General features: G+C 42.9%; 1 protein-coding gene across 1 annotated transcript in view; it reads right to left on the reverse strand.

Moving 5' to 3' along the window:
- The window catches only part of LOC140212355 (transcription factor E2F3-like), a 42,979-nt gene that overhangs the window by 9,240 nt on the left and 7,369 nt on the right, over nt 1-26,370 (reverse strand). The window contains exons 2-3 of the mRNA XM_072283062.1: nt 14,425-14,536; nt 6,603-6,822 (exon numbers count right to left, since the gene is read on the reverse strand). Coding sequence (XP_072139163.1) covers nt 6,603-6,822; nt 14,425-14,536 — 332 coding nt within the window. The remainder of the gene's footprint in view (nt 1-6,602; nt 6,823-14,424; nt 14,537-26,370) is intronic.

Raw genomic sequence — 26,370 nt, forward strand, 5'->3', positions numbered from 1 at the left:
ATAGCCTGCTCTCTAGTTGGTTCCTCGACATGTTGGTTCAAAAAAACCATCCCGCATACATTCCAAGAAATCCTCTTCCTCAGCACCTTTACCAATTTGGTTCACCCAATCTACATGTAGATTGAAGTCACCCATTATAACTGCTGTTCCTTTATTGCACACATTTCTAATTTCCTGTTTAATACCATCTCCGACCTCACTACTACTGTTAGGTGGCCTGTACACAACTCCCACCAGCGTTTTCTGCCCCTTAGTGTTACGCAGCTCTACCCATATCGATTCCACATCTTCCCGGCTTATGTCCTTCCTTTCTATTGCGTTAATCTCATCTTTAACCAGCAACGCCACCCCACCTCATTTTCTTTCATGTCTATCCCTCCTGAATATTGAATATCCCTGAACGTTGAGCTCCCATCCCTGGTCACCCTGGAGCCATGTCTCTGTGATCCCAACTATATCATAATCACTAATAACAATCTGCACTTTCAATTCATCCACCTTATTACGAATGCTCCTTGCATTGACACACAAAGCCTTCAGGCACTCTTTTACAACTCTTTTAGCCCTTATACAATTATGTTGAAAAGTGGCCCTTTTTAATGCTTGCCCTGGATTTGTCGGCCTGCCACTTTTACTTTTCTCCTTAGTACTTTTTGCTTCCACCCTCACTTTACACCCGTCTCCCTGCACTCGTTCCCATCCCCCTGTTGTGAACTAACCTCCTCTCGCCTAGCCTCTTTAATTTGATTCCCACCCCCCAACCATCCTAGTTTAAAGTCACCTCAGTAGCCCTCACTAATCTCCCTGCCAGGATATTGGTCCCCCTAGGATTCAAGTGTAACCGATCCTTTTTGTACAGGTCACGCCTGCGCCAAAAGAGGTCCCAATGATCCAAAAACTTGAATCCCTGCCCCCTGCTCCAATCCCTCAGCCACGCATTTATCCTCCACCTCATCGCATTCCTACTCCCACTGTCGCGTGGCACAGGCAGTAATCCCGAGATTACTACCTTTGCGGTCCTTTTTCTCAACTCCCTTCCTAGCTCCCTATATTCTCCTTTCAGGACCTCATCCCTTTTCCTACCTATGTCATTGGTACCTATATGTACCACGACCTCTGGTTCCTCGCCCTCCCACTTCAGGATATCTTGAACACGATCAGAAATATCCCGGACCCTGGCACCAGGGAGGCAGACTACCATCCGGGTCTCTGGACTGCGTCCACAGAATCGCCTATCTGACTCCCTTACTATCGAGTCCCCTATCACAACTGCCCTCCTCTTCTTTAGATGTCACCATTGCTGATCTGAAAGGCAGTTTTCTTGTCTAATACAGGCTCCCAGTGTGCTTTGAATTGGAGCTTAAACAACATTGGTTGTATTAGAACATGCAATTGTCAGATGCAAAGTGCAATCCACAATAAGCAGGAAGAAAAGCCATGCCTTAATGTTCTGGATGCCCCTGGTTGATTATGTACAGTTGAGAGATGGTGACCCCAGTAATGAATTACTGCCTCATTATCAGTAACCTGGGAAAATGGCAATTAACTTTTCCTTGATCCACAGACCAATATGGTCCAATAATGAATTCCAAGATACTGATCCAGTAAAGGAGGAGGAATGGGAATAAAAGGTAGATATTGAAGCTATCCTCCACAACAAGGCTCCTTCTCCAGGGACTACAAATCTGCAACCTCAACCATCCCAAGCTAAAAAGGTGACAAGCTCTTGACAACATTATCAATCTTCACACTCCAAGATGGACAATACCATGGCTCATAAATATGTAAACTTTCATTCATCAGTAGATAAGTTCACATCTCCCTATGTAACATCACCTATATCACCGGCCACCCTTAACAGACGGGTAACTCGTATCTGTTATCATGGGCAATTAGAAAAGCTGCCCTGGCACAAATGAATTAGTAAGAAGTCAGAATTCCTCCTGAATTGGTGGTGGCCTTTAGGCAATGTTTCCAAGTGGCATTTTACTCTGGGGTGAAAGTCGTAGGACTGGAACAGCTGTTGAAAGCTTATTATGGTCAGTACAGTCACCGTGGGCCCAGGGCTCGTTGATTAGAAGTGAAGGTATGATTGTGTCGGACGCTGAGCTGTAACCAACCTGACATAGGTACTGCTGTTGTCCAATTGGCCCAAGGCCAAGTGAAGAAGCAAGAAGATCACATCCATTGTAGACCTATTATGGCAATGAGCAACCTGCAGCTGGTCCAGGTCCTTGTTATGCTTACAGCATTTTAACATTGTAGATGTGAGTGCAACTGGGCAATAGTTCGGGCAGCTTACCCTACTCTACTTGGGCACTGGTATCATTGTCACCCTTTAAAACAAGTGGGAACCACTGACTGCAGTAGTGCAAGACTCAAAATGTCCTTGAACACTTCTGCCAGTTGGTTGGCACAAGTTCTAAGTGCACTACCAGATACACCATGGCCTGGCGTCTTGTGAGGCCTCCTGAAAGCCCCTCTCTAAAGATGTCGGCTCAAAGACAGATCACAGGGTCATCATATACTGCAGGCGTAGTTTTATTCTCCCTTTCAAAGCGTGCATAAAAGGGCTCATCTGAAAGTGAGACATCACAGCCATTCTTGATGTTAAGCTTCACCCTGTAGGAAGTAATGGCCTGCAAACCCTGCAACACTAGTACTTTGGGGTTCAATCTCTGCCTAATACAGTACATCAGGAGAAATGCCGCAGGTGACCAGACTTTCCAAAGCGTGTGTCTGGGTTGGCATGCTCTTGGCAGTAGAACCGTGGTCAAGTGTGTTGGCTTTAGTTCCGCAGGTGGCATGTTGGTAGTTATTCGGAGCCAGCCTGGTTGAAATCCCCTGTAACAATAGTGATGGCATCAGGGTGCACTGTTTCATGACTGCTGATCATGGCGCCCAGATACTCCAGTGCCAGCCAGACCTTGGCCTAAGGTGGAATGTACACCGCTACCAGGATGATGGTGGAAAACTCACTTGGCAAATAAAATGAATGAAACCTGACCACTGGATGCCCCAGATAGGGCGATGAGATTTAAGACAAAACCAGGTCAATGCACCATGATGAGTTATCAACCATGCCTCCTCTACCTTGAAGAAACTCAGCTGCCCTGTCTATTAGGTGAACGGCAAAACTGTCAGGCTGCAGCACTGCATCTGAAACGGTAGGGATGAGCCATGTGTCCGTGAAGCAAACTAATGTCCCCAGGGTACTACAATTTGCTCTGAAGTCTTCAATTTTATTTTCCAGAGACTGTACATTTGCAAACAGGATAGTTGGGAAAAAGGGGTGGGTCCAAGGCCTCTGCATTTCAATTATACCTGCAGCCCCCAAGCCCTTTCCTGCTTCCTTTTTCCTGAAGGAGACTGCACTTGTGTCCTGAATCTGCTGTCCAAGATGTGCCAATTTTGAAGATTAATAGATTTTGTTTAATAGCCTTAAAATCATGTTGCTTACTGACTGTAAATTTCAGGTGTAATAGTCCCAAAAGTCCTAAACAGGAATATTTGATGATTCTCACCAGAGTTGCATGCAAAAAATTGTCACTTACCAGTGCCAACTTGTCCAGTAGCAAACTGTTTGCTAAACTGATACCTTAAACACATTCAACCTGTTGTACCTTTATAATCTAAAGTAGACTTAATATGGTCATCTGCCAAACAAGCAACATGCAAATATATATTTCTAAACAAAATGTGAAACTACACTGTGATCCAACGTGTTAAAATGTAACAAATTGCCCATCACATTTGTTCATGAGTGGTAGCGCAGTGGTTAGCACAATGCTCTCCAGTACTAGTGACACTGGTTCAATTCCCGCCGCTGCCTACAAGGAGTTTGTACATTCTCCCCGTGACCTCATGGATGCTCCAGTTTCCTCCCACAACCTGTTGGAAGGTTAATTGGTCATTGTAGATTGTCCCATGATTAAATCAGGGGTTGCTGGGTGACGTGGCTCGAAGGGCTGGAAGGGTCTATTCCGCACAGTATATCAATAAACTAACAATCCTCCGGTGATACGAAATTCCCTTTAGAAGACCAGCCAAGTAATATGAACTCAATCATCCTAAAGACACTAGGTGACACTAATAACCATTGAAAGACAGAAGCTAGGGAAAATGACATATTCCTCTTGACTTACGATGTGAAAGGATGTGTTGGCTTTAAAACGCAGATACGAAAAGTGAAGAAACAGAAAGATTTGCTTCAAGAAAGCACCCTGCATTCCGAAAGGAGAGGATTATCCTTTGTTTGAGGAAAAGATATTTGACAAGACAATAGAAGCAAAACTGATACAAACTGACTGCTTAATATTGAAGTTTCAGTGCCCTAACCAGCACACTGGATCACAAAACAAACGATTCAAGGGTTAACAATTATATGCAACACACTAAGTGCTGGAGGAACACAAGTGAGACATTCTGTGTGTGTTGCTTGGATTTCCAGCATCTGCAGATTTTCTCTTGTTTGTGAGAAACTCAACAGGTCTGGCAGTATCTATGGAAAAGAGTAAACAGTCAACGTTTCAGGCCGAGACCTTTCATCTGGCAAGTTCGAGCAAAAAGGTGGGTAGAGGGGATGTAGTAGTACAAGATGGTAGGTGATAGGTGAAACTGGGAGAGGGGGAGGAGTGAAGTAAAGAGCTAGGAAGTTGATAGGTGAAAGAGATACAGGGCTGGAGAAGGGGGGAATCCGATAACAGTGTAGAAGACCATGGAAGAAAGGGAAGGGGGAGGAGCACCAGGGGAGGTGATGGGCAGGTAAGGAGAAAAGGTGAGAAAGGGAAACGGGGATGGGAATAGTATAGGTGGAGTGGGGTGGTGGGGGCAGGGAATTTCAGGAGTTACAAGAAATTAATGTTCATGCCATTGGGTTGGAGGCTAACCAGACAGAATGCAAGGCGTTGCTTCTCCAAAGTAAGTGTGTCCTCATCGCGGCCATGGACTGACATATTGGAACGAGAAAGAGAAGTGGAATTAAAATGGAGGGGGCCACCAGGAGATCCCACTTTTTCTGGCGAATGGCACGTAGGTGCTCGAAGCAGTCTCCCAATCTACGTCAGGTCTCACCAGCATATAAGAGGCTACACTGGGAGCGCCGGACACAATACATGACTCTCAGGTGAAGTGCTGCCTCACTTGGAAGGACTGTTTGGGGCTCTGAATTGGAGTGAGAGGGGAAGTGTAGGGGCAAGGCTAACTACCAGGAGGGAGATCAGTGGGGAGGGATGAATGGACAAGGGAGTAGGGAACAATCCCTGAGGAAAGTGGGGGGGGGGGGGGAGAGAAGAGGAAAAGATGTGGTGTGGTGCTCCTGTTGAAAATGGTGGAAGTTATAGAGAATTACATGCCGGACACAGAGGCTAACCGGGTGAGGGCAGACGTGCACGAAATGGACTTGATGCGGAAGAGGGCAGCGTTGATGATGGAGAAAGGGAAGCCCTTTCTTTTCAGGAGGACATCCTATTAGTTATGGAATAAAAGGCCTCATCCTGAAAGCAGGTGCAGTGGAGAAAGAGGGACTGAGAAAAGTGGATGGCATTTCTACAAGTGACAGGGTGGGAAGAGGTATAGTCCAAGTAGCTTGGAGAATCAGTGGTAGATAAACTGTCTCCAGAGACAGAGAAAGAGGAGGTATGTCAGAAATGGACCAGGTAAATTTAGGGTAGGGTGGAAGTTGGAGGCAAAGGTGATGAAGTCAACGAGCTCGGCACGGATGCAGGAAGCAGCCGCAATGCAATCATTGATGTAACACAGGAAAAGCTGAGGGGTGATACCAGTGTAGTCTTGGAACACAGACTGTTCCAGCAGCTGACAAAAAAAGCAGGCATAGCTGGGACCCATGCGAGTGCCCATGGCTACACCTTTGGTTTGGAGGAAGTGGGAGGACTACTGGTTCATTAAGCTGTAAACACTAGTTCAAATCCCACTACAGCATCTGACTTTAAAGTGCTATAAAAGCTCAATGGTTCCACCTAATATCAGTATGCAATCAGAAATTCTTACTCTTGGCAAACGTCCATGAAACAGAAGAAAACTCCACAGAATGAGTGACAGAAAAACATGAGAACCCCAAAGCCCCCCTTCCCCTCTACGCACAAGGAGCAGCAAAGCATCAACCACTTGCTTCAGCCACCCCCACCACACAATAGCAAGCCCCCAAAGACCATGGTCTATAGACCATCAAAAAAACTAGTCCATAACCCAGCACTTCCACGTGCCACTAATTCTCTCTCACTAACAAAGGACAGGGAGATATCACTCCTTCCACATGAATCTAGAATTTACAACAAATCCAACCAAATCACCCTACAAGCCAGAACCCTGCAGAGAAAGAACACTGCCATTCTTATCCTCTGTGTCCTACAAGTCCAGGGCCAGGGACTGTGGTTGATTCAGTTCAGCAGAAATTAAGAATGGGCTACTAATATCAATGATAGCCAGATCCTATACGGAAGTGATATTAGCTAACATTTTAGGAGTTTGGTAACATGAAAGAATAAAGACAGAACATTAATTCAGTCATCCCTTTGTCACAATATGAACTGTAATCATCCACATGGCATAGAAATTTGAGCAGTAAAAGAAACACAACTTACATCCACTGAACATTATTTTTGGACTTCTTTTCAATGAGATGAATACCCTCCAACACATTAGTGATGTCGTAGATTCTTCGTTTTGGCACGTTTAAGACCTCTGCAGCTCTGTTCAAATCCAACACACCATCTGGGGATTGACCCAAGAGCTGAACCACGTTCTTTGTGAGGGGGACCAGAGAAGTATTGTAGCGAGTCTTCTCTGATGGGGATCTGGGAGCTGTGTTGAGGAAGAAATTGTAAACTGGCATTTAGATCGATCACATGAAATTTAAAAATTAAGAATTGTTGCTCTCAAACATTTGAAATCAAATGCTGATTCAACCGTACTCCGATAAGGAAGATGCCTGTTACAAAACAATCTTCAGTTCACAACTTCGATAATAATTTGCCTCAAAATCCTTTTACACATAACCATAAGCAAAGATTTAGAAAAACTATTGAAACAAAAGTCATTGAGATAATGCTGTTAGATTTTATTTAGTGCTTAAGTTGCCTGTAAGGAAACAGGTTAATTTGGGTGATGTGAATTATGGCTCTCTAATGAATGCCACTATCACCAGGGACAAATCTTAATTGAAGATTTGAAAATTAATATATTTCTGGGCAATATTTCCTCACAGGCAAGAAAAATCTAATCCATCATAAAATTGACTACTCATCCTTAATTACATGATTGCCCATTTTTCATCATTTAAGATTTCAGAGCCAGACCTTTTCCAATCAATACAATGGAAGAGGTCAGTATTTAAAAATGAATACATTCCTGTTCTTACAAACAAACAAGAGCATACAAGATACTGGGGCTCCTAATTTTTTTCCTTGACATTAAGGTACATAACTCCAGCATTTTTATTTGCTATTATTCACCCTCAAAACTGAGTAATACCAATTGGTAATTATTTGATTTCAGCATCAGGCTATATAAACTGATTAAACCAACCTCAATGAAACGTGAAAATTGATGGGTGCCAACCCCAGTATGTACAAGGACTATACTGGTGCATCAAATCAGTGGCATTTGACATAACCACAAAGATACACGTCCTGTTGCAGAGAGAGAAAAACCGAACCAGCATCTTTGAAGCAACATTCAGTTCCTGATGCCTGCAATTTTAGCTCCCATTTTCATCTATGGTCTGATGCACTGTTACAATGAGGCCCAACACAAAGTGCTGCATCTGCAACTGTCTTGCTTTGAGGCTTTCCTGATTCAATTTGAATTGTTCAATTTCAAGTTAACTCATTCCATCTATACAAGAGCTGACCATTTCTGCTTCAAGTCATCTTCCTAATATTGACTCAGATTCTCTTTCTCCATCAGCTTATACTACATATATCCCTTTTGTCCCGCCTTCCCTTCCCCAGCTTCTCTAAACCCAAAAAGAACTTCATTTCTTTTCTGCAATGTGAATTGATAACACCATTTTCTTTTCCACAGATTTCTTAACACGTTACTTCAGATTTCCTGTATCTGCAGTTTAACTTTTATTGACAATGCAATTATGTTGCATGTAGACTTTCAGAAGAAATTTGATGAAGTACCAAATAACAGACATTAGCAAAGCAGAAGATCATAAAATTAAGGAAGCACTAGCATCGTGGACAAAATAAAGCGGGCAAAGAGATTGAATGGAGGGATGATGAAAGTGATCCAAGAGACTGTGATGATGGAATCTGAAATACAAAAGTAAACTGCTGGAAGGCCTCAGTGTATCAAACTTCATGTGGAGTCACAGGGAGGGCTGATGTTCCAAATGAAACGCTGCATCAGAAAATGAGATATGTTCAGTGGTGTCTCCTGGGCGTCAGCATTGCTCTCCTGCATATATGAACTAATCTGGCTTTGGGATGATCATATAAAGTGAAGATTTGATTCAAAGCTCAATATATAACCAGCAAGGGAAAAAAAGTAACATAACTTCATCAGAAAGTAATACAGGTGGACAGAACAAAGAAAATTCAATGTACAGGAGTGATGCTTTAGAAAAATACAATAGGAGGCAAAGGAACAGCTCAAGGGGTTTCAGAGTTCTTAAATTTTTAGCAGGACAGACTAATCTAGTTGTTAATTTATATTTCAATAGCACCTAGATTCTCATTGCGTGGGAATGCCTTTTGACTGAAATTGTTGTCTTTAGCGGACAGAGGAGATTCTGAAGTAATCCAAAGCCATCGTTGACCGTAGCTTGAAGTAACAGCTTCCAGTCACCAAGGGTTCAACACAGAGGAACAGCAAACAGATGATGGAATGATAGTTCAATCCAGTGTGTTACGATGATCTGGAAATGCTTTGCTGAGAAGTAGAAGCAGATTCGACTGTAGCTTTCAAAAGGAAATTGAATAAAAATGAAGAGGAAAAAGCCAGTGATTTGGCAAAGACATAATGATTGCTACTAATCAGATAACTTTTCAAATCAGGGCAAGCACAGTAAGACAAACGATTTCTTTGTGCTGCAAGACTGTACTATTATTTATTCATCCAAGCTTCAGGTCGAATAGACCATCTCACTGCAATGCTACATGTATAATTCAATCAACCACTAGCACGCCCAAAACTCAAATCAAGAACACTCCATTTAGGCTACGTCCACACTACGCAGATAATTTTGAAAACAAAGCCTTTTCTCTTAGTTTTGACCCTCCGCCCACACGGAAACCGCATTTTCATCCCCCGAAAATGGAGCTTTTCTAAAACACTCTTCAGAATGTGTAAATTTGAAAACGATTGTTCAGCGTTGCAGTGTAGACGGGGTAAACGGAGATATCTGAAAACGCTGTCATGACAACACCACAACAATGGTTTTTCTGCTTCTGCTTGGTACTGTTGCAAGCACTGCCGGATGGCTGTTATAACGCGCAGTCAGTGTGAACGGCGTGAGAGTTAAATTGTAAAGTGAGCTTTTTTGACTACATCCCCTAAATTGGTTTGATTAAGTCTATCTTTAAAAATATTAATATCAGAAATACTGCGCAGGTCTGGTGGCAGAATATTCCAATCTCTTGTTGATCTTGGGTAGAGGACGGCTTCATGCGTGTGTTGTTTACTTTATTGTCTACGTTAATAGTTTGTTTGGAGTTAAACATCTCCACGTTCTCCACTGCTTTGCTGACTTTGTAGTCGTTTGTAACTCGCAGAAACAGCCCGACTTCATTGTCTGTCTAAACGAAGAAGTGCGGTCTGATTTTTCCAGCGGAAGTTTTCTTTGTATTCCTCGAAGACATTGTTGAAAACTTTCTTTCGCAGTTCTTGTTGGTACTCTAGTTTTTGACCAATGGAAATAGCAGAACGCCGCCGCGGAAAAGTAAATATTATACTGTTTCCTCTTCGCTTGTTTTCTGTAGATGTGACTGCGCATGCCCAGTAGGAGTAGAATCGCCCGAATACCTGGAACCTACCAGCCTTCTCCTTCCCACCCTCCCCCCACCTTCTTTATAGGGTCTCTGCCCCTTCCCTCTTCAGTCCTGACGAGGGTTCTGGCCTGAAACGTTGACTGGTCATTTCCACGGATGCTGCCCGACCTGCTGAGTTCCTCCAGCGTGTTGTGAGTGTCGCCTAAATATCCGTTTTAGTGTGGACAGATATTTAGAAAAACACGTAGCGTGGACGCCTGTCATTTTTACTCGAAACTGGCGTTTTCAAAATTATCCTGTCTAGTGTGGACGTAGCCTGAGTTGGTAACCAGTTAATGACTGACTGTGCTTTAGGCATCCCTAAACAAAACTAATGATCAAATAGGAGCTGCTAATTGACACCATTAGAAAACACAGGAATTTCTTGCTGCTGTCTGTTAAGGACCCAGGGACTACAATGTGTAGCTCACACCAGGCTACAATTTACATGAAGGCTGGAACACAATTTGTGCATATTCTTATAAATAGTATTAATAATAGGACAATTCAGTTCAATTAAAACAGACATTCTGATTACCAGAGCAGGTGGCCTCTTTATCAGGCCGTAGTTATCTTCACTAACCTTAACTTCTGCTTTAGCAAACACTAGCATTAAGCAAAGCAAAATGTAGGGAACTTGTCAGCAACCTCATGTTTTATCATCTAAAGTGTGATGGTAGAGCTATTTCTACACTTGTTAACACTAAATATGAATTAACAAGACAATAGGGGACATGAAATTCTGGATGAGGTTTCAAGGAGGTATCTGACAAACAAGAGACCTAGAAGTGAGATTAGATCAATACCAAAAACAAACCCACCTTCTAAAAACACACAGGTACAACGCCTCACCATTCCCACCAGACCTCTTTCTTCCAGAGGCACCTTCAATAGATATTCACCCTACTTACAACTTCATCCTTAACATAATCATCTTCAACACTAGGTTACCAGCATTTAAACTGGATTGATGACTGGAACACGTGGTGAACACTTCTAAACATGCATACCAACAGCAAACTAGTTGCATACAAAGGTAATCAGTGTAACGTCTTTGCACACAACAATGTGATCACACAGCTAGGCAAAATCAAGATGGATGTGAAGAAATAGCATCCTGAGGCTATAACTAGCAGGATAGATGGGATGGACAGTGACAGGTCCTGACGAAGGGTCTCAGCCTGAAACATCGACTGCACCTCTTCCTACAGATGCTGCCTGGCCTGCTGCGTTCACCAGCAACTGTGATGTGTGTTACTTGAATTTCCAGCATCTGCAGAATTCCTCGTGTTTGAAATATATCAGAAATGCTGGGAATTCTCAGCAAACCAGGCATCATCTCCGGGAAGGAAAACAAATCACTTCAGATCAAAAATCAATCTTTCATCATTATTTTTGACAAAAGGTCTTTGATATGAAATATATAACTTTTCCCTTCACAGATGCTACCTGACCTGTCGAGTACCTGCAGCATTTTCTGTTTTATGGCTTTACTGTTGATAGATTTGAGTGCAAGAGTAAGCCCCCTCCTCCCCCAAGTTATATACAGACACAAAGTTTGAACAGATTAGGACTTTTCTCCCTGAAACATAGCAGAATGAAGGAAGATTTGATAGAGCTATACAAAATTATGAAGGTTATAGATAAGAGTTAATGCAAGCAGGCTTTTTCCAGTGATGTTGGGTGAGAACTAGAACTAGAAGACATAGGTTAAGAATGAAAGATGAAATATGGAGGGTTATAGTCTAGGTTCAGGCCAATGGGACTACACAGAATATCAGTTCAGCAAAGCCTGGTTCTATGCTCTATGACTCTATAACTAATTACACTGAAACTGGAGCATCATGCGCTGACCTAGCCAGTCTTTCCAATGAGCAGACAGCCTACACTCTCTCAGAGCAGATGTGTCTTGGTCAATCACGCAAAATTCTTACGATGCGCAGCAGGATAGATCAGAGATGATCTCACTGGGAGTTAATAGAATAGAGAGAAGATAGGTACAGGGAAAGAGGTGAATACGTTAGACTGGTGGGATTGTTGGATGAACCAGTAGAGATTTGAAGGACAGTGATCCAAGTCAAATGATAACTAAAGAATAGATAGACTTTCAAACCTGTACTTCACCCTGTCTGCTTAAGTGTATGATGAGCAAGATAAAAAAAATTACACAACTGATTTCAACTAACAATTCACTTCCAGCAGGCCAAAATTAAAATTGCATTCGAATGTACAAATATTTTATTGGGAGTCAGTGACATTCCCTGCTATTGATGTCAGCACATAACAGAGAACCTTAGCCAAACCAATATATTTTACTGCTCAAAATACACCATATGACAGGAATCTCAGCAAGTTTGAACTTTCTAACTGCTGGACAAGAAAGTCAAATCACCTAATTTTAGTACAGGCTTCCCCCACCATCCAAAGGTAGAGCATTCCTATGAAACGATTCGTAAGCCGGAAGGTAGTAAAGTGAAGAAGCAATTACCATTTATTTATATGAGAAAAATTTGTGAGCATTCGCAGACCCAAAAAACACCGACCAAATCATGCCAAATAACACAAAATCTAAAATAACAGTAACATATAGTAAAAGCAGGAATGATATGATAAATATACAGCCCATATAAAGTAGAAATACTTTTCTACAATCATTGCCGCACTGTCCACTGTAGCGAAAATCTCACACAAGCGCTCTCGGCAGAAACACTCTCTCCAGTAACCTTTAAGCTATGAAGCTGCCAAATCATACCAAATAACGCATAAAAATACACAGCCGATATAAAGTAGAAATAACGTATGTACAGTGTAGTATCGCTTAAGGGAATCGGGAAGACAGCGCCGAGCACACTGATGATGGTGTGTTAGGCTGAGTCATCAGAGGTTGGGGTGGTGCAGTGGTCCCCACCCTCCAGGCCACTGACCGATACCGATTAATGAAGCATGCAGTGGTACAGCGGTAGCCGGGACGCACTCAGCACATCTTTAAGAAAAAGGCCAAAATAAACAAGCTAATTCATTAGGTGCCACCCGGCACGTAAATGTCGGCCCAGATCAGAGGCAACGCAATTGGCAATCGCCTCTAATCTGGGCCGACAATTACGTGCCGGGCAGCACCTAATTAATTAGCTTGCTTATTTCTGTTTTTTTTTCTTAAAGATGTGTTGGGTGCGTCCCGGCTACCGCTGCATTCTCCACGGCAATATATCAGTCCGTGGCCCAGGGGTTGGGGTGGTGGGACACTGGGGTGTCATCTCGTCGTCGTCGTCTGTTTCCATCAGGACAGGCAGGTCATCTTCTTCTATGTCTGCCTGCCTCGATGTCGAAGGTCGAGGTTCATCGTCTGCTGTGGCTGACGTGGAAGGCTTTAAGATCGACTGTATGCTTGACTGCTTAGCCTCGTGCATTTTTCTATCATACAGTTCTTTGTAAGCACTCAAACCATCTTGCAAATATGCCCTAGACCGACGTACCCTTTCAAAATTGCTTTTCTGCAATCATTGTTGTCAATTGCGGCGAAAATCTCACGCAGTTGCTTCATGTTCAGTTCCTGGACGACTTCACTTTTGGTCCGTTCGCTACTGCATTCGGTTTTGATTGTTATCCTTTCCTCTTCCAATTGCATCAGCTCTTCATCTATCAGTTCTTAGTCATGGGATGCCAAAACCTCTTCAACATCATCTTCATCATCTTCCAAAAGCCAAACTCACTTTGTCCTTACTTGGTTCACCACGATCGAAATGCTGAATTATGTCTAGTTTTATGCTAAGTGTAATACCTTTACGAGCTCTTTTAGACTTTTCTGATATCTTAGAACTCATCTTGCTAATGGCTGCTCACAGGCACATGTTTAAGCAATTCCGGCTAGAATGCAGTTCCGGGGGAGGAGCTAGGCTGCTCGGGGCGCACGCTGCCTTTTTCGTAACAGTGAAAACACCTTCTGTTAGTGAAATCAGGTAACTAATGTAGGTCTTTCGTAACAGCGAGGTTTCATAAAGCAAACGTTCAAAAAGCAGGGGACACCTGTAGCTTAATTTTCACTGCTATCTTATATTTAAATGAACACAAGCAGAAGATGAAAGCTGAAGTTTGTTTGACGTGAAAATGTTTAAAATTTAGGAGTAAAAAGGTGAAACAGGAAATCTGCTGGTATCCTGCTCATAGCTGACATCGTTTACAGCAAACTTATAAGGCACAGTGGCCAACGTGGCCTCATTGGCTGAAGGGCCTCTATCCATACCATACTCTATGACTAATTGAAGAGCTACCCAGTTAGTTCAATATGCATTTTATGCTCTTCCCTGGATATTTACAACCAGAAAAGCTGACCCCCATTCCCTCCATCCTCCTCAAATTCAATGTGACAAAGTCACTCTTCAAATAGTTATTCCCAGCATGAATACACAAGGTAAAACTGGATTGCACTTACTTCTTGGACTGCTGGGGCTTCTCATTGCACCCCTGCCTTTTCCTTTTGGAGTGCATATGTCAGCAGCCAGGTACTGATGATCACTTTCATCTAATGCCAGTCTTCTTTTTGCCTGTGCAATGAAAAGCAAATGATGATTCATCCAAATAACATTCATAACCTAGTATATAGGATTTACAGATCTGATAATTCAGTAATTAGCAGGAAAAGCATTGTATTAATGAAGAGAACACGTTAAACGAGTGGAGTTAACAGAGCTGGGCTGACTCTGGTTACCTAGCACTCCAGCTGTGCAATAATTAGGCAAAACAAAATAAATATGAGATAGCAAATCAGGGGATGCAAAATAACATCAACAGGAGCAAAAGGAAACTCATTATGACTTTACAAGGTTGGTCTTCAAATCATAGGATAGAACTCAGTCTCAGTGGAAGGTTGTCAAAACTAAACAATTTCAACCCAACTCAGAAACCTACACCGGTTATGGGTTACAATTTGAAAATTAAAGAGTTCAAACAAGGCAAAAAAAAAAGCACAAACCAAGGCAGAATTTAACCTGCATGGTCCAGTGCACACCAGCAACCAATGCAGATTGACTGAACACTCAACCACAGCCCAACTTGGATTAATATAATGAACACTAACTAAACCACCAATTCAACTTTGCATTTCTTCACCTGCAATGAGTGTACTGACAAGATCAGATTTGTAACAACTGGGTTAAGCCTCTGAACTATAAACATCTTAATCTGCAGGTAAACCAACGAGAATAACAACTCATAAGATCAACTCCTGGAATCACCTTGGACAATGTTAAAGCAGTTTAACTTTTGAATAATAAAACATTGGAATTGAAATACAATAATCACAAGTAATATGGCCAAATAAAATTAAAACAGTAGCATGCAAGTAAATGACAGGGCAAAATAAGAAAAGAAATTAGACCGAAGTTTTCACATAAAAGAAGGTCTGCTCTAGAAGTGCCAGCATAACTGAAACCAGATTTAATGTCAAGTAAATGCAAGGTTTCAAGATCTCAACTCAACTCTGAACATCAAATGAATAACTGCAATTCAAACCAAATCTTAGACAAACATCGATCAAACAGCTTTTGTGAAAAAGAAATACTTAACTTTCCAGGCCTGAAACACTTCAACAGCACATGAAATTTTACAAGAATTAATCAGCTGAAAATTTCCCCTCTGCATCCCAGTAATATGAATTTATTCCAAGACATTAAGTAATCGTAATGGACCCTTCAAATTTTTCATATATATAAAAAACCACTTGGAAAGCTAGAAATGTTAAACACAATCTGTGATCATTCCACCTCAGGTTTTAAAATCCTTTTCGCCCTGTTCATGAAATACAACCTCCAGCAGACATATCACATTCAATGTCCAGATACTTCCAATTCCAGCCAAGCGGAATTCCCCATTCTTATTACTCCAGTTACAGAAACACAGAAAACCTACAGCATAGTACAGGCCCTTCGGTCCACAATGCTGTGCCGAACATGTACTTTAGAAATTACCTAGGGTTATCCATAGCCCTCTATTTTTCTAAGCTCCATGTACCTGTCCAGGAGCCTCTATCGTATCCGCCTCTATCAGTCGCCGGCAGCCCATTCCACGCACTCACCACTCTGCGTAAAAAAAAAACTTACCCCTGACATCACCTCTGTACCTGCTTCCAAGCACCTTAAAACTGTGCCCTCTCGTGTTAGCCATTTCAGCCCTGGGAAAAAGCCTCCGACTATCCACACGATCAATGCCTCTCATTATCTTGTACACCTGTATCAGGTCACCTCTCATCCTCCATCACTCCAAGGAGAAAAGACTGAGTCCACTCAACCTGTTCTCATAAGGCATGCTCCCCAATCCAGGCAACATTCTTGTAAATCTCCTCTGCACTCTTTGTGGTTTCCACACCCTTCCTGTAGTGAGGCAACCAGAAATGAGCACAGTACTCCAAGTGGGGTCTGACCAGGGTTCTATACAGCTGTACCATTACCTCTTGAACTCAATCCCACAGTTGAAGGTGGCCAATGCATCGTATGCCTTATTAACCACAGTGCCAACCTGCGCAGCAGCTCTGGGTGTCCTACGGCCATGGACCACAAGATCCCTCTGATCCTCCACACTGTCTTGCCATTAATACTATATTCTGCCATCATATTTGACCTACCAGAATAAACCACCTCACACTGATCTGGGTTGAACACCATCTACCACTTCTCAGCCCAGTTTTGCATCCTATCAATGTCCCATTGTAACCTCTGACAGCCCTCCACACTATCCACAACACCCCAACCTTTGTGTCATCAGCAAATTTACTAACCCATCCCTCCACTTCCTCATCCAGGTCAATTATAAAAATCATGAAGAGAAGGGGTCCCAGAACAGATCCCCGAGGGACACCACTGGTCACCGACCTCCATGCAGAATATGACACGTCTACAACCACATTTTGCCTTCTGTGGGCAAGCCAATTCTGGATCCACAAAGCAAGGCCCCCTTGGATTCCATGTCTCCTTACTCTCCCAATAAGCCTTGCATGGGGTATCTGATCAAATGCCTTGCTGAAATCCATATACTACATCTACTGCTCTACCTTCCATCAATGTTTAGTCACATCCTCAAAAATTTCAATCAGGCTCGTAAGGCACGACCTGCCTTTGACAAAGCCATGCTGACTATTCCTAATCATATTATGCCTTTCCAAATGTTCATAAATCCTGCCTCTCAGGATCTTCTCCATTAACTTACCAACCACTGAAGTAAAGACTCACTGGTCTACAATTTCTTGGGCTATCCCTACTCCCTTTCTTGAATAAGGGAAGAACATCCAGAACCTCTTCCACCCTCATTGACGATGCAAAGATCATTGCTAGGGACTCAGCAATCTCTACCCTTGCCTCCCACAGTAGCCTGGGGTATATCTCATCAGGTCCCAGTGACTTATCCAACTTGATGCTTTCCAAAAGCTTCAGCACATCCTCTTTCTTCATGTCTATATGCTCAATCTTTTCAATCCTCTGCAAGTCATCCCCCACAATCGTCAAGGTCCTTTTCCATAGTGAATACTGAAGCAAAGTATTCATTAAGTACCTCTGCTATCTCCTTGGGCTCCATACACACTTTTTCACTGTCACACTTGATTGGTCCTATTCTCTCACGTCTTATCCTCTTGCTCTTCACATACTTGCAGAACACTTTGGGGTTTTCCTTAATCCTGCTCACCAAGGGCCTTCTCATGGCCCCTTTTGGCTCTAATTTCATTCTTAAACTCCTTCCCGCTAGCCTTAAATTTTATAGATCTCTAACATTACCTAGATTTTTGAACCTTTCGTAAGCTCTTTTCTTCTTACTAGATTTTCAACAGCCTTTGTACACCACGGTTCCTGTACCCTACCACCCTTTCCCTATCTCATTGGAACGTACCTATGCAGAACACCACACAAATATCCCCAGAACATTTGCCACAATTTTGCCGTACATTTCCCTGAGAACATCTGTTCCCAATTTATGTTTTCAAGTTCCTGCCTGATGGCTTCATATTTCCCCTTACTCCAATTAAACGCTTTCCTAACTTGTCTGTACCTATCTCTCTCCAATGCTATGGTAAAGGAGTAGAATTGTGATCACTGTCTCCAAAATGCTTTCCCACTGAGACACCTGACCAAGTTCATTTCCCAATAGCAGATCAGGTACAGCCTTTCCTCTTGTAAGCTTATCTATATATTGTGTTGGGTATTAGGTATTACTGGACACACCTAACAAACTCCATTCCATCTAAACCCCTTCCCCCTTAATTTGGGGAAATTAAAATCTCCCACCACGACCACCTGATATTATTGCACCGTTCCAGTACCTGTCTCCCTACCTGCTCCTTGAAGTCCCTGTTACTATTAGGTGGTCTATAAGAAACATCCAGTAGTGTTAGTGACCCCTTCCTGTTCCTAACTTCCACCCACAAAGACTCAGTAGACATTCCCTCCATGACTTCCTCCTTTTCTGCAGCCGTGACACTATCTCTGATCAACAGTGCCATGCCCCCACCTCTTTTGCCTCCCTCCCTGTCCTTTCTGAAACATCTAAAGCCTGGCACTCTAAGTAACCATTCCTGCCTCTGAGCCATCCAAGTCTCTGTAATGGCCACATCATAGCTCCAACTACTGATCTAAGTTCATCCGCTTTGTTCATGATGCTTCTTGCATTAAAATAGACATCTCAAACCATCAGTCTGAGCACATTCCTTCTCTATCACCTAGCTTTATCCTCAGTTGCTTGATCTCCATATGCACCTCCATAATTCTATTTAAAACCTACCTCCAACAGGAAGAGAGCTGAAGATAAACTGTCATATCTCCTGTTGCAAGCAAGTTCACACCTCCAACAGTGACTAATGCCACACTGCACTGAGGCAAAGTCCAAAGTAAATTTATCAAGGTGTGTATACGTCGTCAAAACACCATACGTCTACCTTGAAATTTGCTTTCTTGCAGGCATTTACAGGGAAATAACAAAATACAACAGAATTTGTGAAAAACTATAAACAGAATGACAAAGATTAACATATAACATGCAAGAAGATAACTGAAGTTAACTATAAAAAAACTAAACACTTAGTTGTGGAGTCCTTGAAAGAAGTCTGCAGGCTGTGGAGTCAGCTCAGAGTTGAGATGAGTAAAGTTAGTTCAGAAGCCTGGTGATTGAGGGATCCCAGCAAGACTCCAAACCAGCAGCAATCCCATTCACAGCAATATCTTTCCGACCTTAGTTATTTCAACACCCAAGTTTAAATATAGTTTCAGCTGTACAAAAAAACAAAAAAATCAGCCCAGCTAGTAGTAATCAAATTGCTAAAGGACACCAAATCCTTGCTTCGAATGGCATTTCATATTTACTGTAATTCAGTTTTTTCCTCTATTGTTATGTATTGCATTGTACTGCTGTCACAAAATCAACAAATTTCATGACATCAGCAGGAGATATTAAACCTGATTATAGCAACAATGACCAAGCTTGCTAGAACTCCAAGGACACAGGGCTCAAACTTCACATTTTAATGTATTTAACTTTTTAAATCTGAATTAAAATTGGGAAGCTCTGCTTTTGGTGGATGAATTAGACTGCTCCACGAAACTGTTCCCCTTTCCCCAATTTTCGACAGGTCTCACCAAGGTAGAGGCCACATTGAGAGCACCAGACAATAGACGACCCAGCAGATTTGCAGCTGAAGTGTTGCTTCACCCGAAAGGACCGTTTGGGGTCCTGATTGGAAGGGACAAGAGGAAAGATGAGGTGAGCATGAATGTTTGGGAAATAGAGATGCACGTGACGGCAGCAAAGGTGGAGGAAGGTAAACACCATGCTTTGAAGGAGGACAACATCTCTGGAAAGGAAAGTTGCTTCCTGGGAACAGGTGAGGCAGAGACGAAAGAACCGAGAAAAAGGAATAATAGAATTTTTATAGGAGATGGTGGGAAGAGGTATAGTCAAAATAACCGTGGGAATCAGTAGGTTTATAAAAGCTATTGATCAACAGTTCGTCTCCAGAGATGGAGACAGATCGAGAAAGGGGAGGGAGGTGTCGGAAATAGACTAAGTGAATTTAAGGGCAGGGTGGAAATTGGAAGCAAAGTTGATGAAATTGACAAGCTAAGCCTGGTGCATGAAGCAGCACCAGTGCAGTCATCAACACAGTGGAGGAACAACTGGAGAGCATACCAGGGAATCCTTGGATCATGGACTGTTCTGTGCAGTCAACAAAGAAGCAGGCATAGCTGGGGTCCATGCATCCTACCCAGAGTCCAGAGACAGTGGGAGGAGCTGAAGGAGAAACTGTTGAGGGACAGGATTAGCTCTGCCAGATGCATGAAGGTGGTGGTGGAGGGAAACTGGTTGGTACCTTTATTGAGAATGTAGCAGAGAGCTTTAAGGCCTTCTTGATAGGGATAAAAGTGTATAGGGACTGGACATCCATGGTGAAAGTGAGTTGGACAGAACAAGGAAATGGAAAGTTATGAGGAAATCAGGAGCTTAAGTGTCACAGAAGTAGGTAGGAATGTAGTAGGAAGGGACTGAACCGAGGGGGGATAGAAAGGAGTCAAGGAGACATGTTCAGTGGATGCAGAGAGAATGGGCCTAGCCAAACAGTGAGGTTTGTGGACCTTAAGGCTTTAAAGCTCTGTTTCTTCTTCAATAAAAGAACCAACCAGTTCCCCTCCAACACAGTAGTGAGTACAACACTACAGTAGCTGCCACAATTCCCACCACAGCCTGGAAGGAGTTTGTACGTTCTCCCTGCGACCATGTGGGTTTCCTCCGGGTGCTCCGATTTCCTCCCACAGTCCAAAGGTGCATCAGTTGGTTGGGGGGGGGGGGGGGGTTAACTGGCCCCTGTGAATTGTCCTGTGATTAGGCCAAGGTTAAACCCAGGGTTGTTAGGTGGCACAGCTCGAAGGGCCAGAGGGGCCAACTCCATGCTGTATCTCAGTTGGCTGGGTAAAGTTAATTCAATGAACAGATTTATAAATTTCTACAAGCAGCCACACAAGATATGGTCATAAAGTGTGCAAACATTAATGTTCTCCTGGCCCTTTTCTATCCTACCACATTAGAAAAAAATACCATCAATGGAAAAAGAAACTTCAAGTTCACCTAAGTTTAGCCCAAATGTCAATATCCTTTTGCCAGGCCAACATCAACAGTCAGTTGCCTTGGGCAGGCCACATAATCCATACGCTTGACACCAGACTCACTATCTGCCCAATCTCCAGTTCTTCCCCCCAGACATTGCTCAAAGTGAAGAAAGAGCAATCAGGAGATTGGGAACCTCAGGTCCATAAACTGGGAGCACAAATTTGACTGGCAAATGCAATGAAAAGATTATACCCTCTCAACCCACAGCATACCCACCTCCTGTCACATCTCTAGGTGAGGCTGCGGATTACATATCATTAGACCTACAGACTAGACTGGGAGTCAATCATCTTTAATCCAGAGAGACCGCTCAAAGTGAACTTTGCTAGGACAAAAACCAAAACCAGAGAGCAATACTCAATCTATATAGAGGATTGGTTGAGTGTACTGTGGGCAGTTCTATTTACCTAAGGAAGGGATAATAAAGCAATGGATAAAATATTTACATGGATATGACCAGAACTGAAACCTTGCAACCACTAAGATCAAACACAATGAGGGCTTTGAAAAAAGGTGAATAAAACTGATCGGAAAGATAAAGGGGCGAATGCAAGTTTCCATTTATGCATTCCTGAATGTGGATGATATTGGTGTCACAGTCATTCAGCAAAGAAACAGAACCTTCAGCTCAATTTGTTCACGCCAATATGTCCATCCACGTTGTGACTGTATGTGCCTTTATACCTCGTCTTGCAGCTTGTTCTATATACCCGCCATCCTGTATGGGGAAAATCTTGCCCCACATGTTCTCAACCGTAAAGCACTAGACAAGCCGTTCAGCCCACAATGCTGTGCTGACACGGATGCCAACTTCTACCAAATGTCCTCCTCCTTCGTATGATCCATATCTCTCCATACCATTCATTGTTCAGGACTGGGCGTCAAGCCGTGGTGTCGCCTTTTTACAGCCACCAGGAGAGAGGCGTCAAATCGGGTACACTTCACTGGGGGCGGTGCGGTGCGGCACCCAGGCTGGGGCCAGTGCTGCTGCCCCCCACAGTATTCATTCGGAAGAAGACAAGCTGCATCGTGCTTGACTGCAGATTTCTGTGGCATTCAAAGTTGGGACTGGACTTTTTTATTTTACGTTGTTGTATTTTACTAATATCTTGTATGCACTATGTGTGCCTTGTGCTGTATGTGACTGTTAAAAGTACTGTGTTTTTTTACCTTGTCCCCAGAGTAACGTTTGGCTGTATTCATGTATGGTTCAATGACAATTAAACTTGAACTGAAATTCATGTGTCTATGTAAAAACCTCAACTTCCACCAAACCACTCGATTCCACTACTATCCCAGTAAGCCATTCTAGGTGCCTACCATACCCTGCCTCTCATATTGCCTTTAAACTTCTCCCCTCAAATCTTCAAAAGAATGCGCCAAAGGGCTACCATTAATTGTAATTTGTCTCTAAAAGTACAACTCAGTTGCCTGAATTAAACTCCATTTGCCACTTCTATGCCCACATCTGTTAGATTTATATCCTGCTGTATTCTTTGATAGTCTTTTACACTGTCCACAACTCCAGCAGCCTTAATATCACCGACAAACTTACTAATACACCCACCTATATTTATATAGCAAAGATCCCAGCTTGGATCCTTGCCGAACACCTTTGGTCACAGATTTTCAGCCTAACCTGAATTCTATGGACAAGCCAGCTCCAGATCAGACCCTAGATGCTGTGCATCGTTACCTTCTGAATCACCATACCATGAGGGGCTTTATTGAATACCTTAAAGTCCATGGTGACCCAGCCTCAAAGAAACGTGAAGTTTATGAGGCATGACCTGACCTCCACAAACTGACTATTCCTAAGCAGCCATGTCTTTCCAAATGTGTTTAAAACCCATCACTAAATATCCTCCCCAACGCCTTTCCTACCACTGAGGCAAGTATTTACCCTCAGCCCGATTTCAGTAGTGAGAAGAACATATGGCCTGGGTGAAGGGGGTCCTTGATGATGAATGCTGCTTTCTCGTGTCAGCGCTCCTCGTAAACGTGTTCAATGATAGGGAGGGCTTTGCTTGCAATGGACTGGGCTGTGTTCACCACATGTTGACTTTTCCGTTCCTGGGCATTTGCGTTTCCATACCAGGTTATGATGCAATCAGTCAGAATACTCTCCGCTGTGCATCATGGAAGCTTGTCAAAGTTTTAGATGACATTCCAAATCTAGGCAAGCTTCTAAGAAAGTAAAGGTGCTGGTTAAAGGACATGGTAACTCCCAGAAATTTATAATTACTGACCCTCTCCACCTCCAATCCCCTTAAGCATACTGCTCATGGACCTCCAGCTTTTTCCTCTTAAAGTCAAGTCCTTGGTCTTGATGATCTTGAGGTTTTTAATGGCACCGTTCAACCTGATTTTCCCTCTCCCTCCTATATGACGATTCCTCACCACCTTGATTTTGCCAACAACGGTGTCATCAGCAAACTTAAATATGGCACTGGAGTTGTACTTTGTCACATAACCCTAAGTCTAAAGTGAGTAGAGCGGGGGAGAATGGCGAAGAACACAGCCTTGTGGTGCACCCGCGCTGATGGCAGATTGTGGGGGAGATGTCATTGCCAATCCGCACTGACTGCTGCCTGCAAGTGAGGAAACAGATCCTGCTGCACAATCAGGGAGATACTAAGGCCTAGATCTAGGAGTTTATTGAGTAGATTTGGGGGGGGGGGGGGGGGGAATGATAGTATTGAATGCTGAGCTGTAGTGAATGAAGAGCATCCTGATGTACTGATCATCATCCAGATGTTCCAGAGTTGGGTGAAAATCCAATGAAATGGCATCTGCTGTTGACCTGGTGTGACAGTAGGCAAAGTGAAGTGGATCCAAGTAACTCTTCAGGAAAGAGATAACATGCTTCATCACCAAACTCTCAAAGCATTTCATCACAGTGTATATAAGTGCTACTGGACGATAGTCTTTAAGGTAGGTTATCACATTCTTCTTGGGCACCTTTTGATTGAAGCAAGAGGTTAAAGTAGTCAGTAAACACTCCAGCCAGTTGATTAGTACAAGTTTTCAGTAATTGACCAGGTACACCTTCTGGAGCAGGTGCTTTTCACCCACCTGAAGGATGCCTTCACATTACCCTCAGAGACTGAAGTCACAGGGTCTAAGGGGCTGTGGGGGTTCACATAGATGCCTTCATAGTCTGTCACTGTCGGCCAGACCATAAAAGGTATCAAGCTCACCGGGGAGAGAAACCTGGTTGTCAATGAAATGCTGGGTTTTGCTTGGTAGCAGGTAATGGCATTCAATCCCTGCCACAGCTGTCGGGCGTTCTTCTGATTCCAGTTTGATCTGGAGTTGCTACTTTGCATGAGAGATGGCTTTCCAGTGGTCATTCCTGGACCTCTTGTACTTTCCTGGATCGGAAGTCCTAAATGCCAGCGATCTAGCCCTCAACACATTGCAAATCACTGTTCATCCAGGGCTTCCAGTTGCAGAACACTGAATGATTTTGTGGGGGCACATTTGCTTACAAGTCTTTATAAAGTTCATAACAACCGTGGCATATCCATTCAGGTCCTCTGAATCCTGAACATGGCCCAGACCACCAACTCGATGCAATCCCATAGCCACTGCTCTGCCTCCCGTGACCAGCTCTGTTGTCCTTACCTCTAGTGCCTCTGCGACCACCCCAGTGGACGTGCAGAAATTCATAGACTCACACTGACAAAAGGCCTCGACTTTGGGATTTATGATGCGATTCTCAGCATCGATGCTAGGATTCACAAACCCACAGGGTCATCGGAACTCATTCCTCCTGGCTGCACACAACTTCAACTCCAGAAACCGCCAATAACTTGCTGACTTATGGAGGACCTCATCCACTCTGACATCTGTGTCGCTGATCTTTGAACGCGGACTGGAATAGACTTTGGCCTGACCTCCAATTTCCCCACACGCCTGTCCATAAACCTTAACATACATGGATAGATATACACACACACACACACAAACTGCACTGGCCCCTGTAGCTCCCCACACCTGGCATAATCCACTCTGGGGACGAAACTGTTATCACTACCCCAGTTTCTGCCTTACTTCTGCTGGTAATGCTTTTATTCTATTTTACTAATCAAACCTTTCCAGGATCTTATTAAATGCCTCTTGAAAACCCAATTAACATTTATTGCATTCCCTTCAATCTTCACAATTGCTTCACAGAAAAACTAAGATCAGGCTCCTCAAACAAAACTCCCTTAGCAAATCCATGCTGGCTTTTCTTTATCAATTCAAACTTCTATAAATATGACATGGAGAATAACTAGCTGGCACCAAAACATAGTATTTCATTTTTAAAGGAACTCAAGTGGTAATTACAATGTACAGCCAAGGAATGTGCTCAAATTGGCGCTCATAGGGTCAAAGCAAAACAACATTGTGGCGAGTCTTCAGATTTCCAGACCCAAAAGTAGCAAAGTTTACACTTAACTGCAGTCCACTTGGCAACAACCTCAACATGAAGTGTACCAGACCAGTTGGAGCATCCTGGAAGTATTCTGTAATGTGCTGTGCCTAGTACTGTGGCATTAACTATTTTGAACTGTACATACGTTGAAATAGGCTGATCTTGTGAAAGCCTTGTTTAAAATCCAGTAATACCTAATACCCAATACATACCAGACAGTACAAATTCACTGCTATCAAAAACTCATCTGTCTGTCTTCAGGGAGGTAGAGAGTCTTGACAATGCCAGTCACACCACAACCCTCCTGCACTTATTAAAATAACTTACTTGTCTAACCTTTCCAATGGATTTTAAATGTTTCACTGCACGATGCAAAGACAAGCAAGTGGTAAATCTAGTTCAAGAGCTTGGTGGGATTTCAGTACAAACAAAACAATGCTTCCACTTTTTAAAAACCAAATACAACAAATCTACAGTTTTACTTTAAATCATTCTAGAAAACAACAAACGCTAAAGTCAGCAAAGTAAATATTGCAGAATTTATTAAGGGCATTTTATATTCATAAAGAAAGCCAAAGAGCAATTAAAGTATAGAACCCCCTCCCTCAAACAAAGAGCATCTACATACAGAAAATCAGTCCAAGGAAAAAAAACATTAAATAAATATTAACTGACAGTAAAAAGCAACAGATGAACTTGTTAGGGCTTATTCTGGAGTTATGGTGTATGGCAAACATTAATTTCAACAGCAACCAGCCTTCAGATGTGAATATGGATTGTAGATTGAATTGAAAATGCAGACCAGGAAAGACCCCA

This window comes from Mobula birostris, chromosome 19 (genome assembly GCF_030028105.1).
Source record: "Mobula birostris isolate sMobBir1 chromosome 19, sMobBir1.hap1, whole genome shotgun sequence".
In the NCBI taxonomy this organism is placed as follows: domain Eukaryota; kingdom Metazoa; phylum Chordata; class Chondrichthyes; order Myliobatiformes; family Myliobatidae; genus Mobula; species Mobula birostris.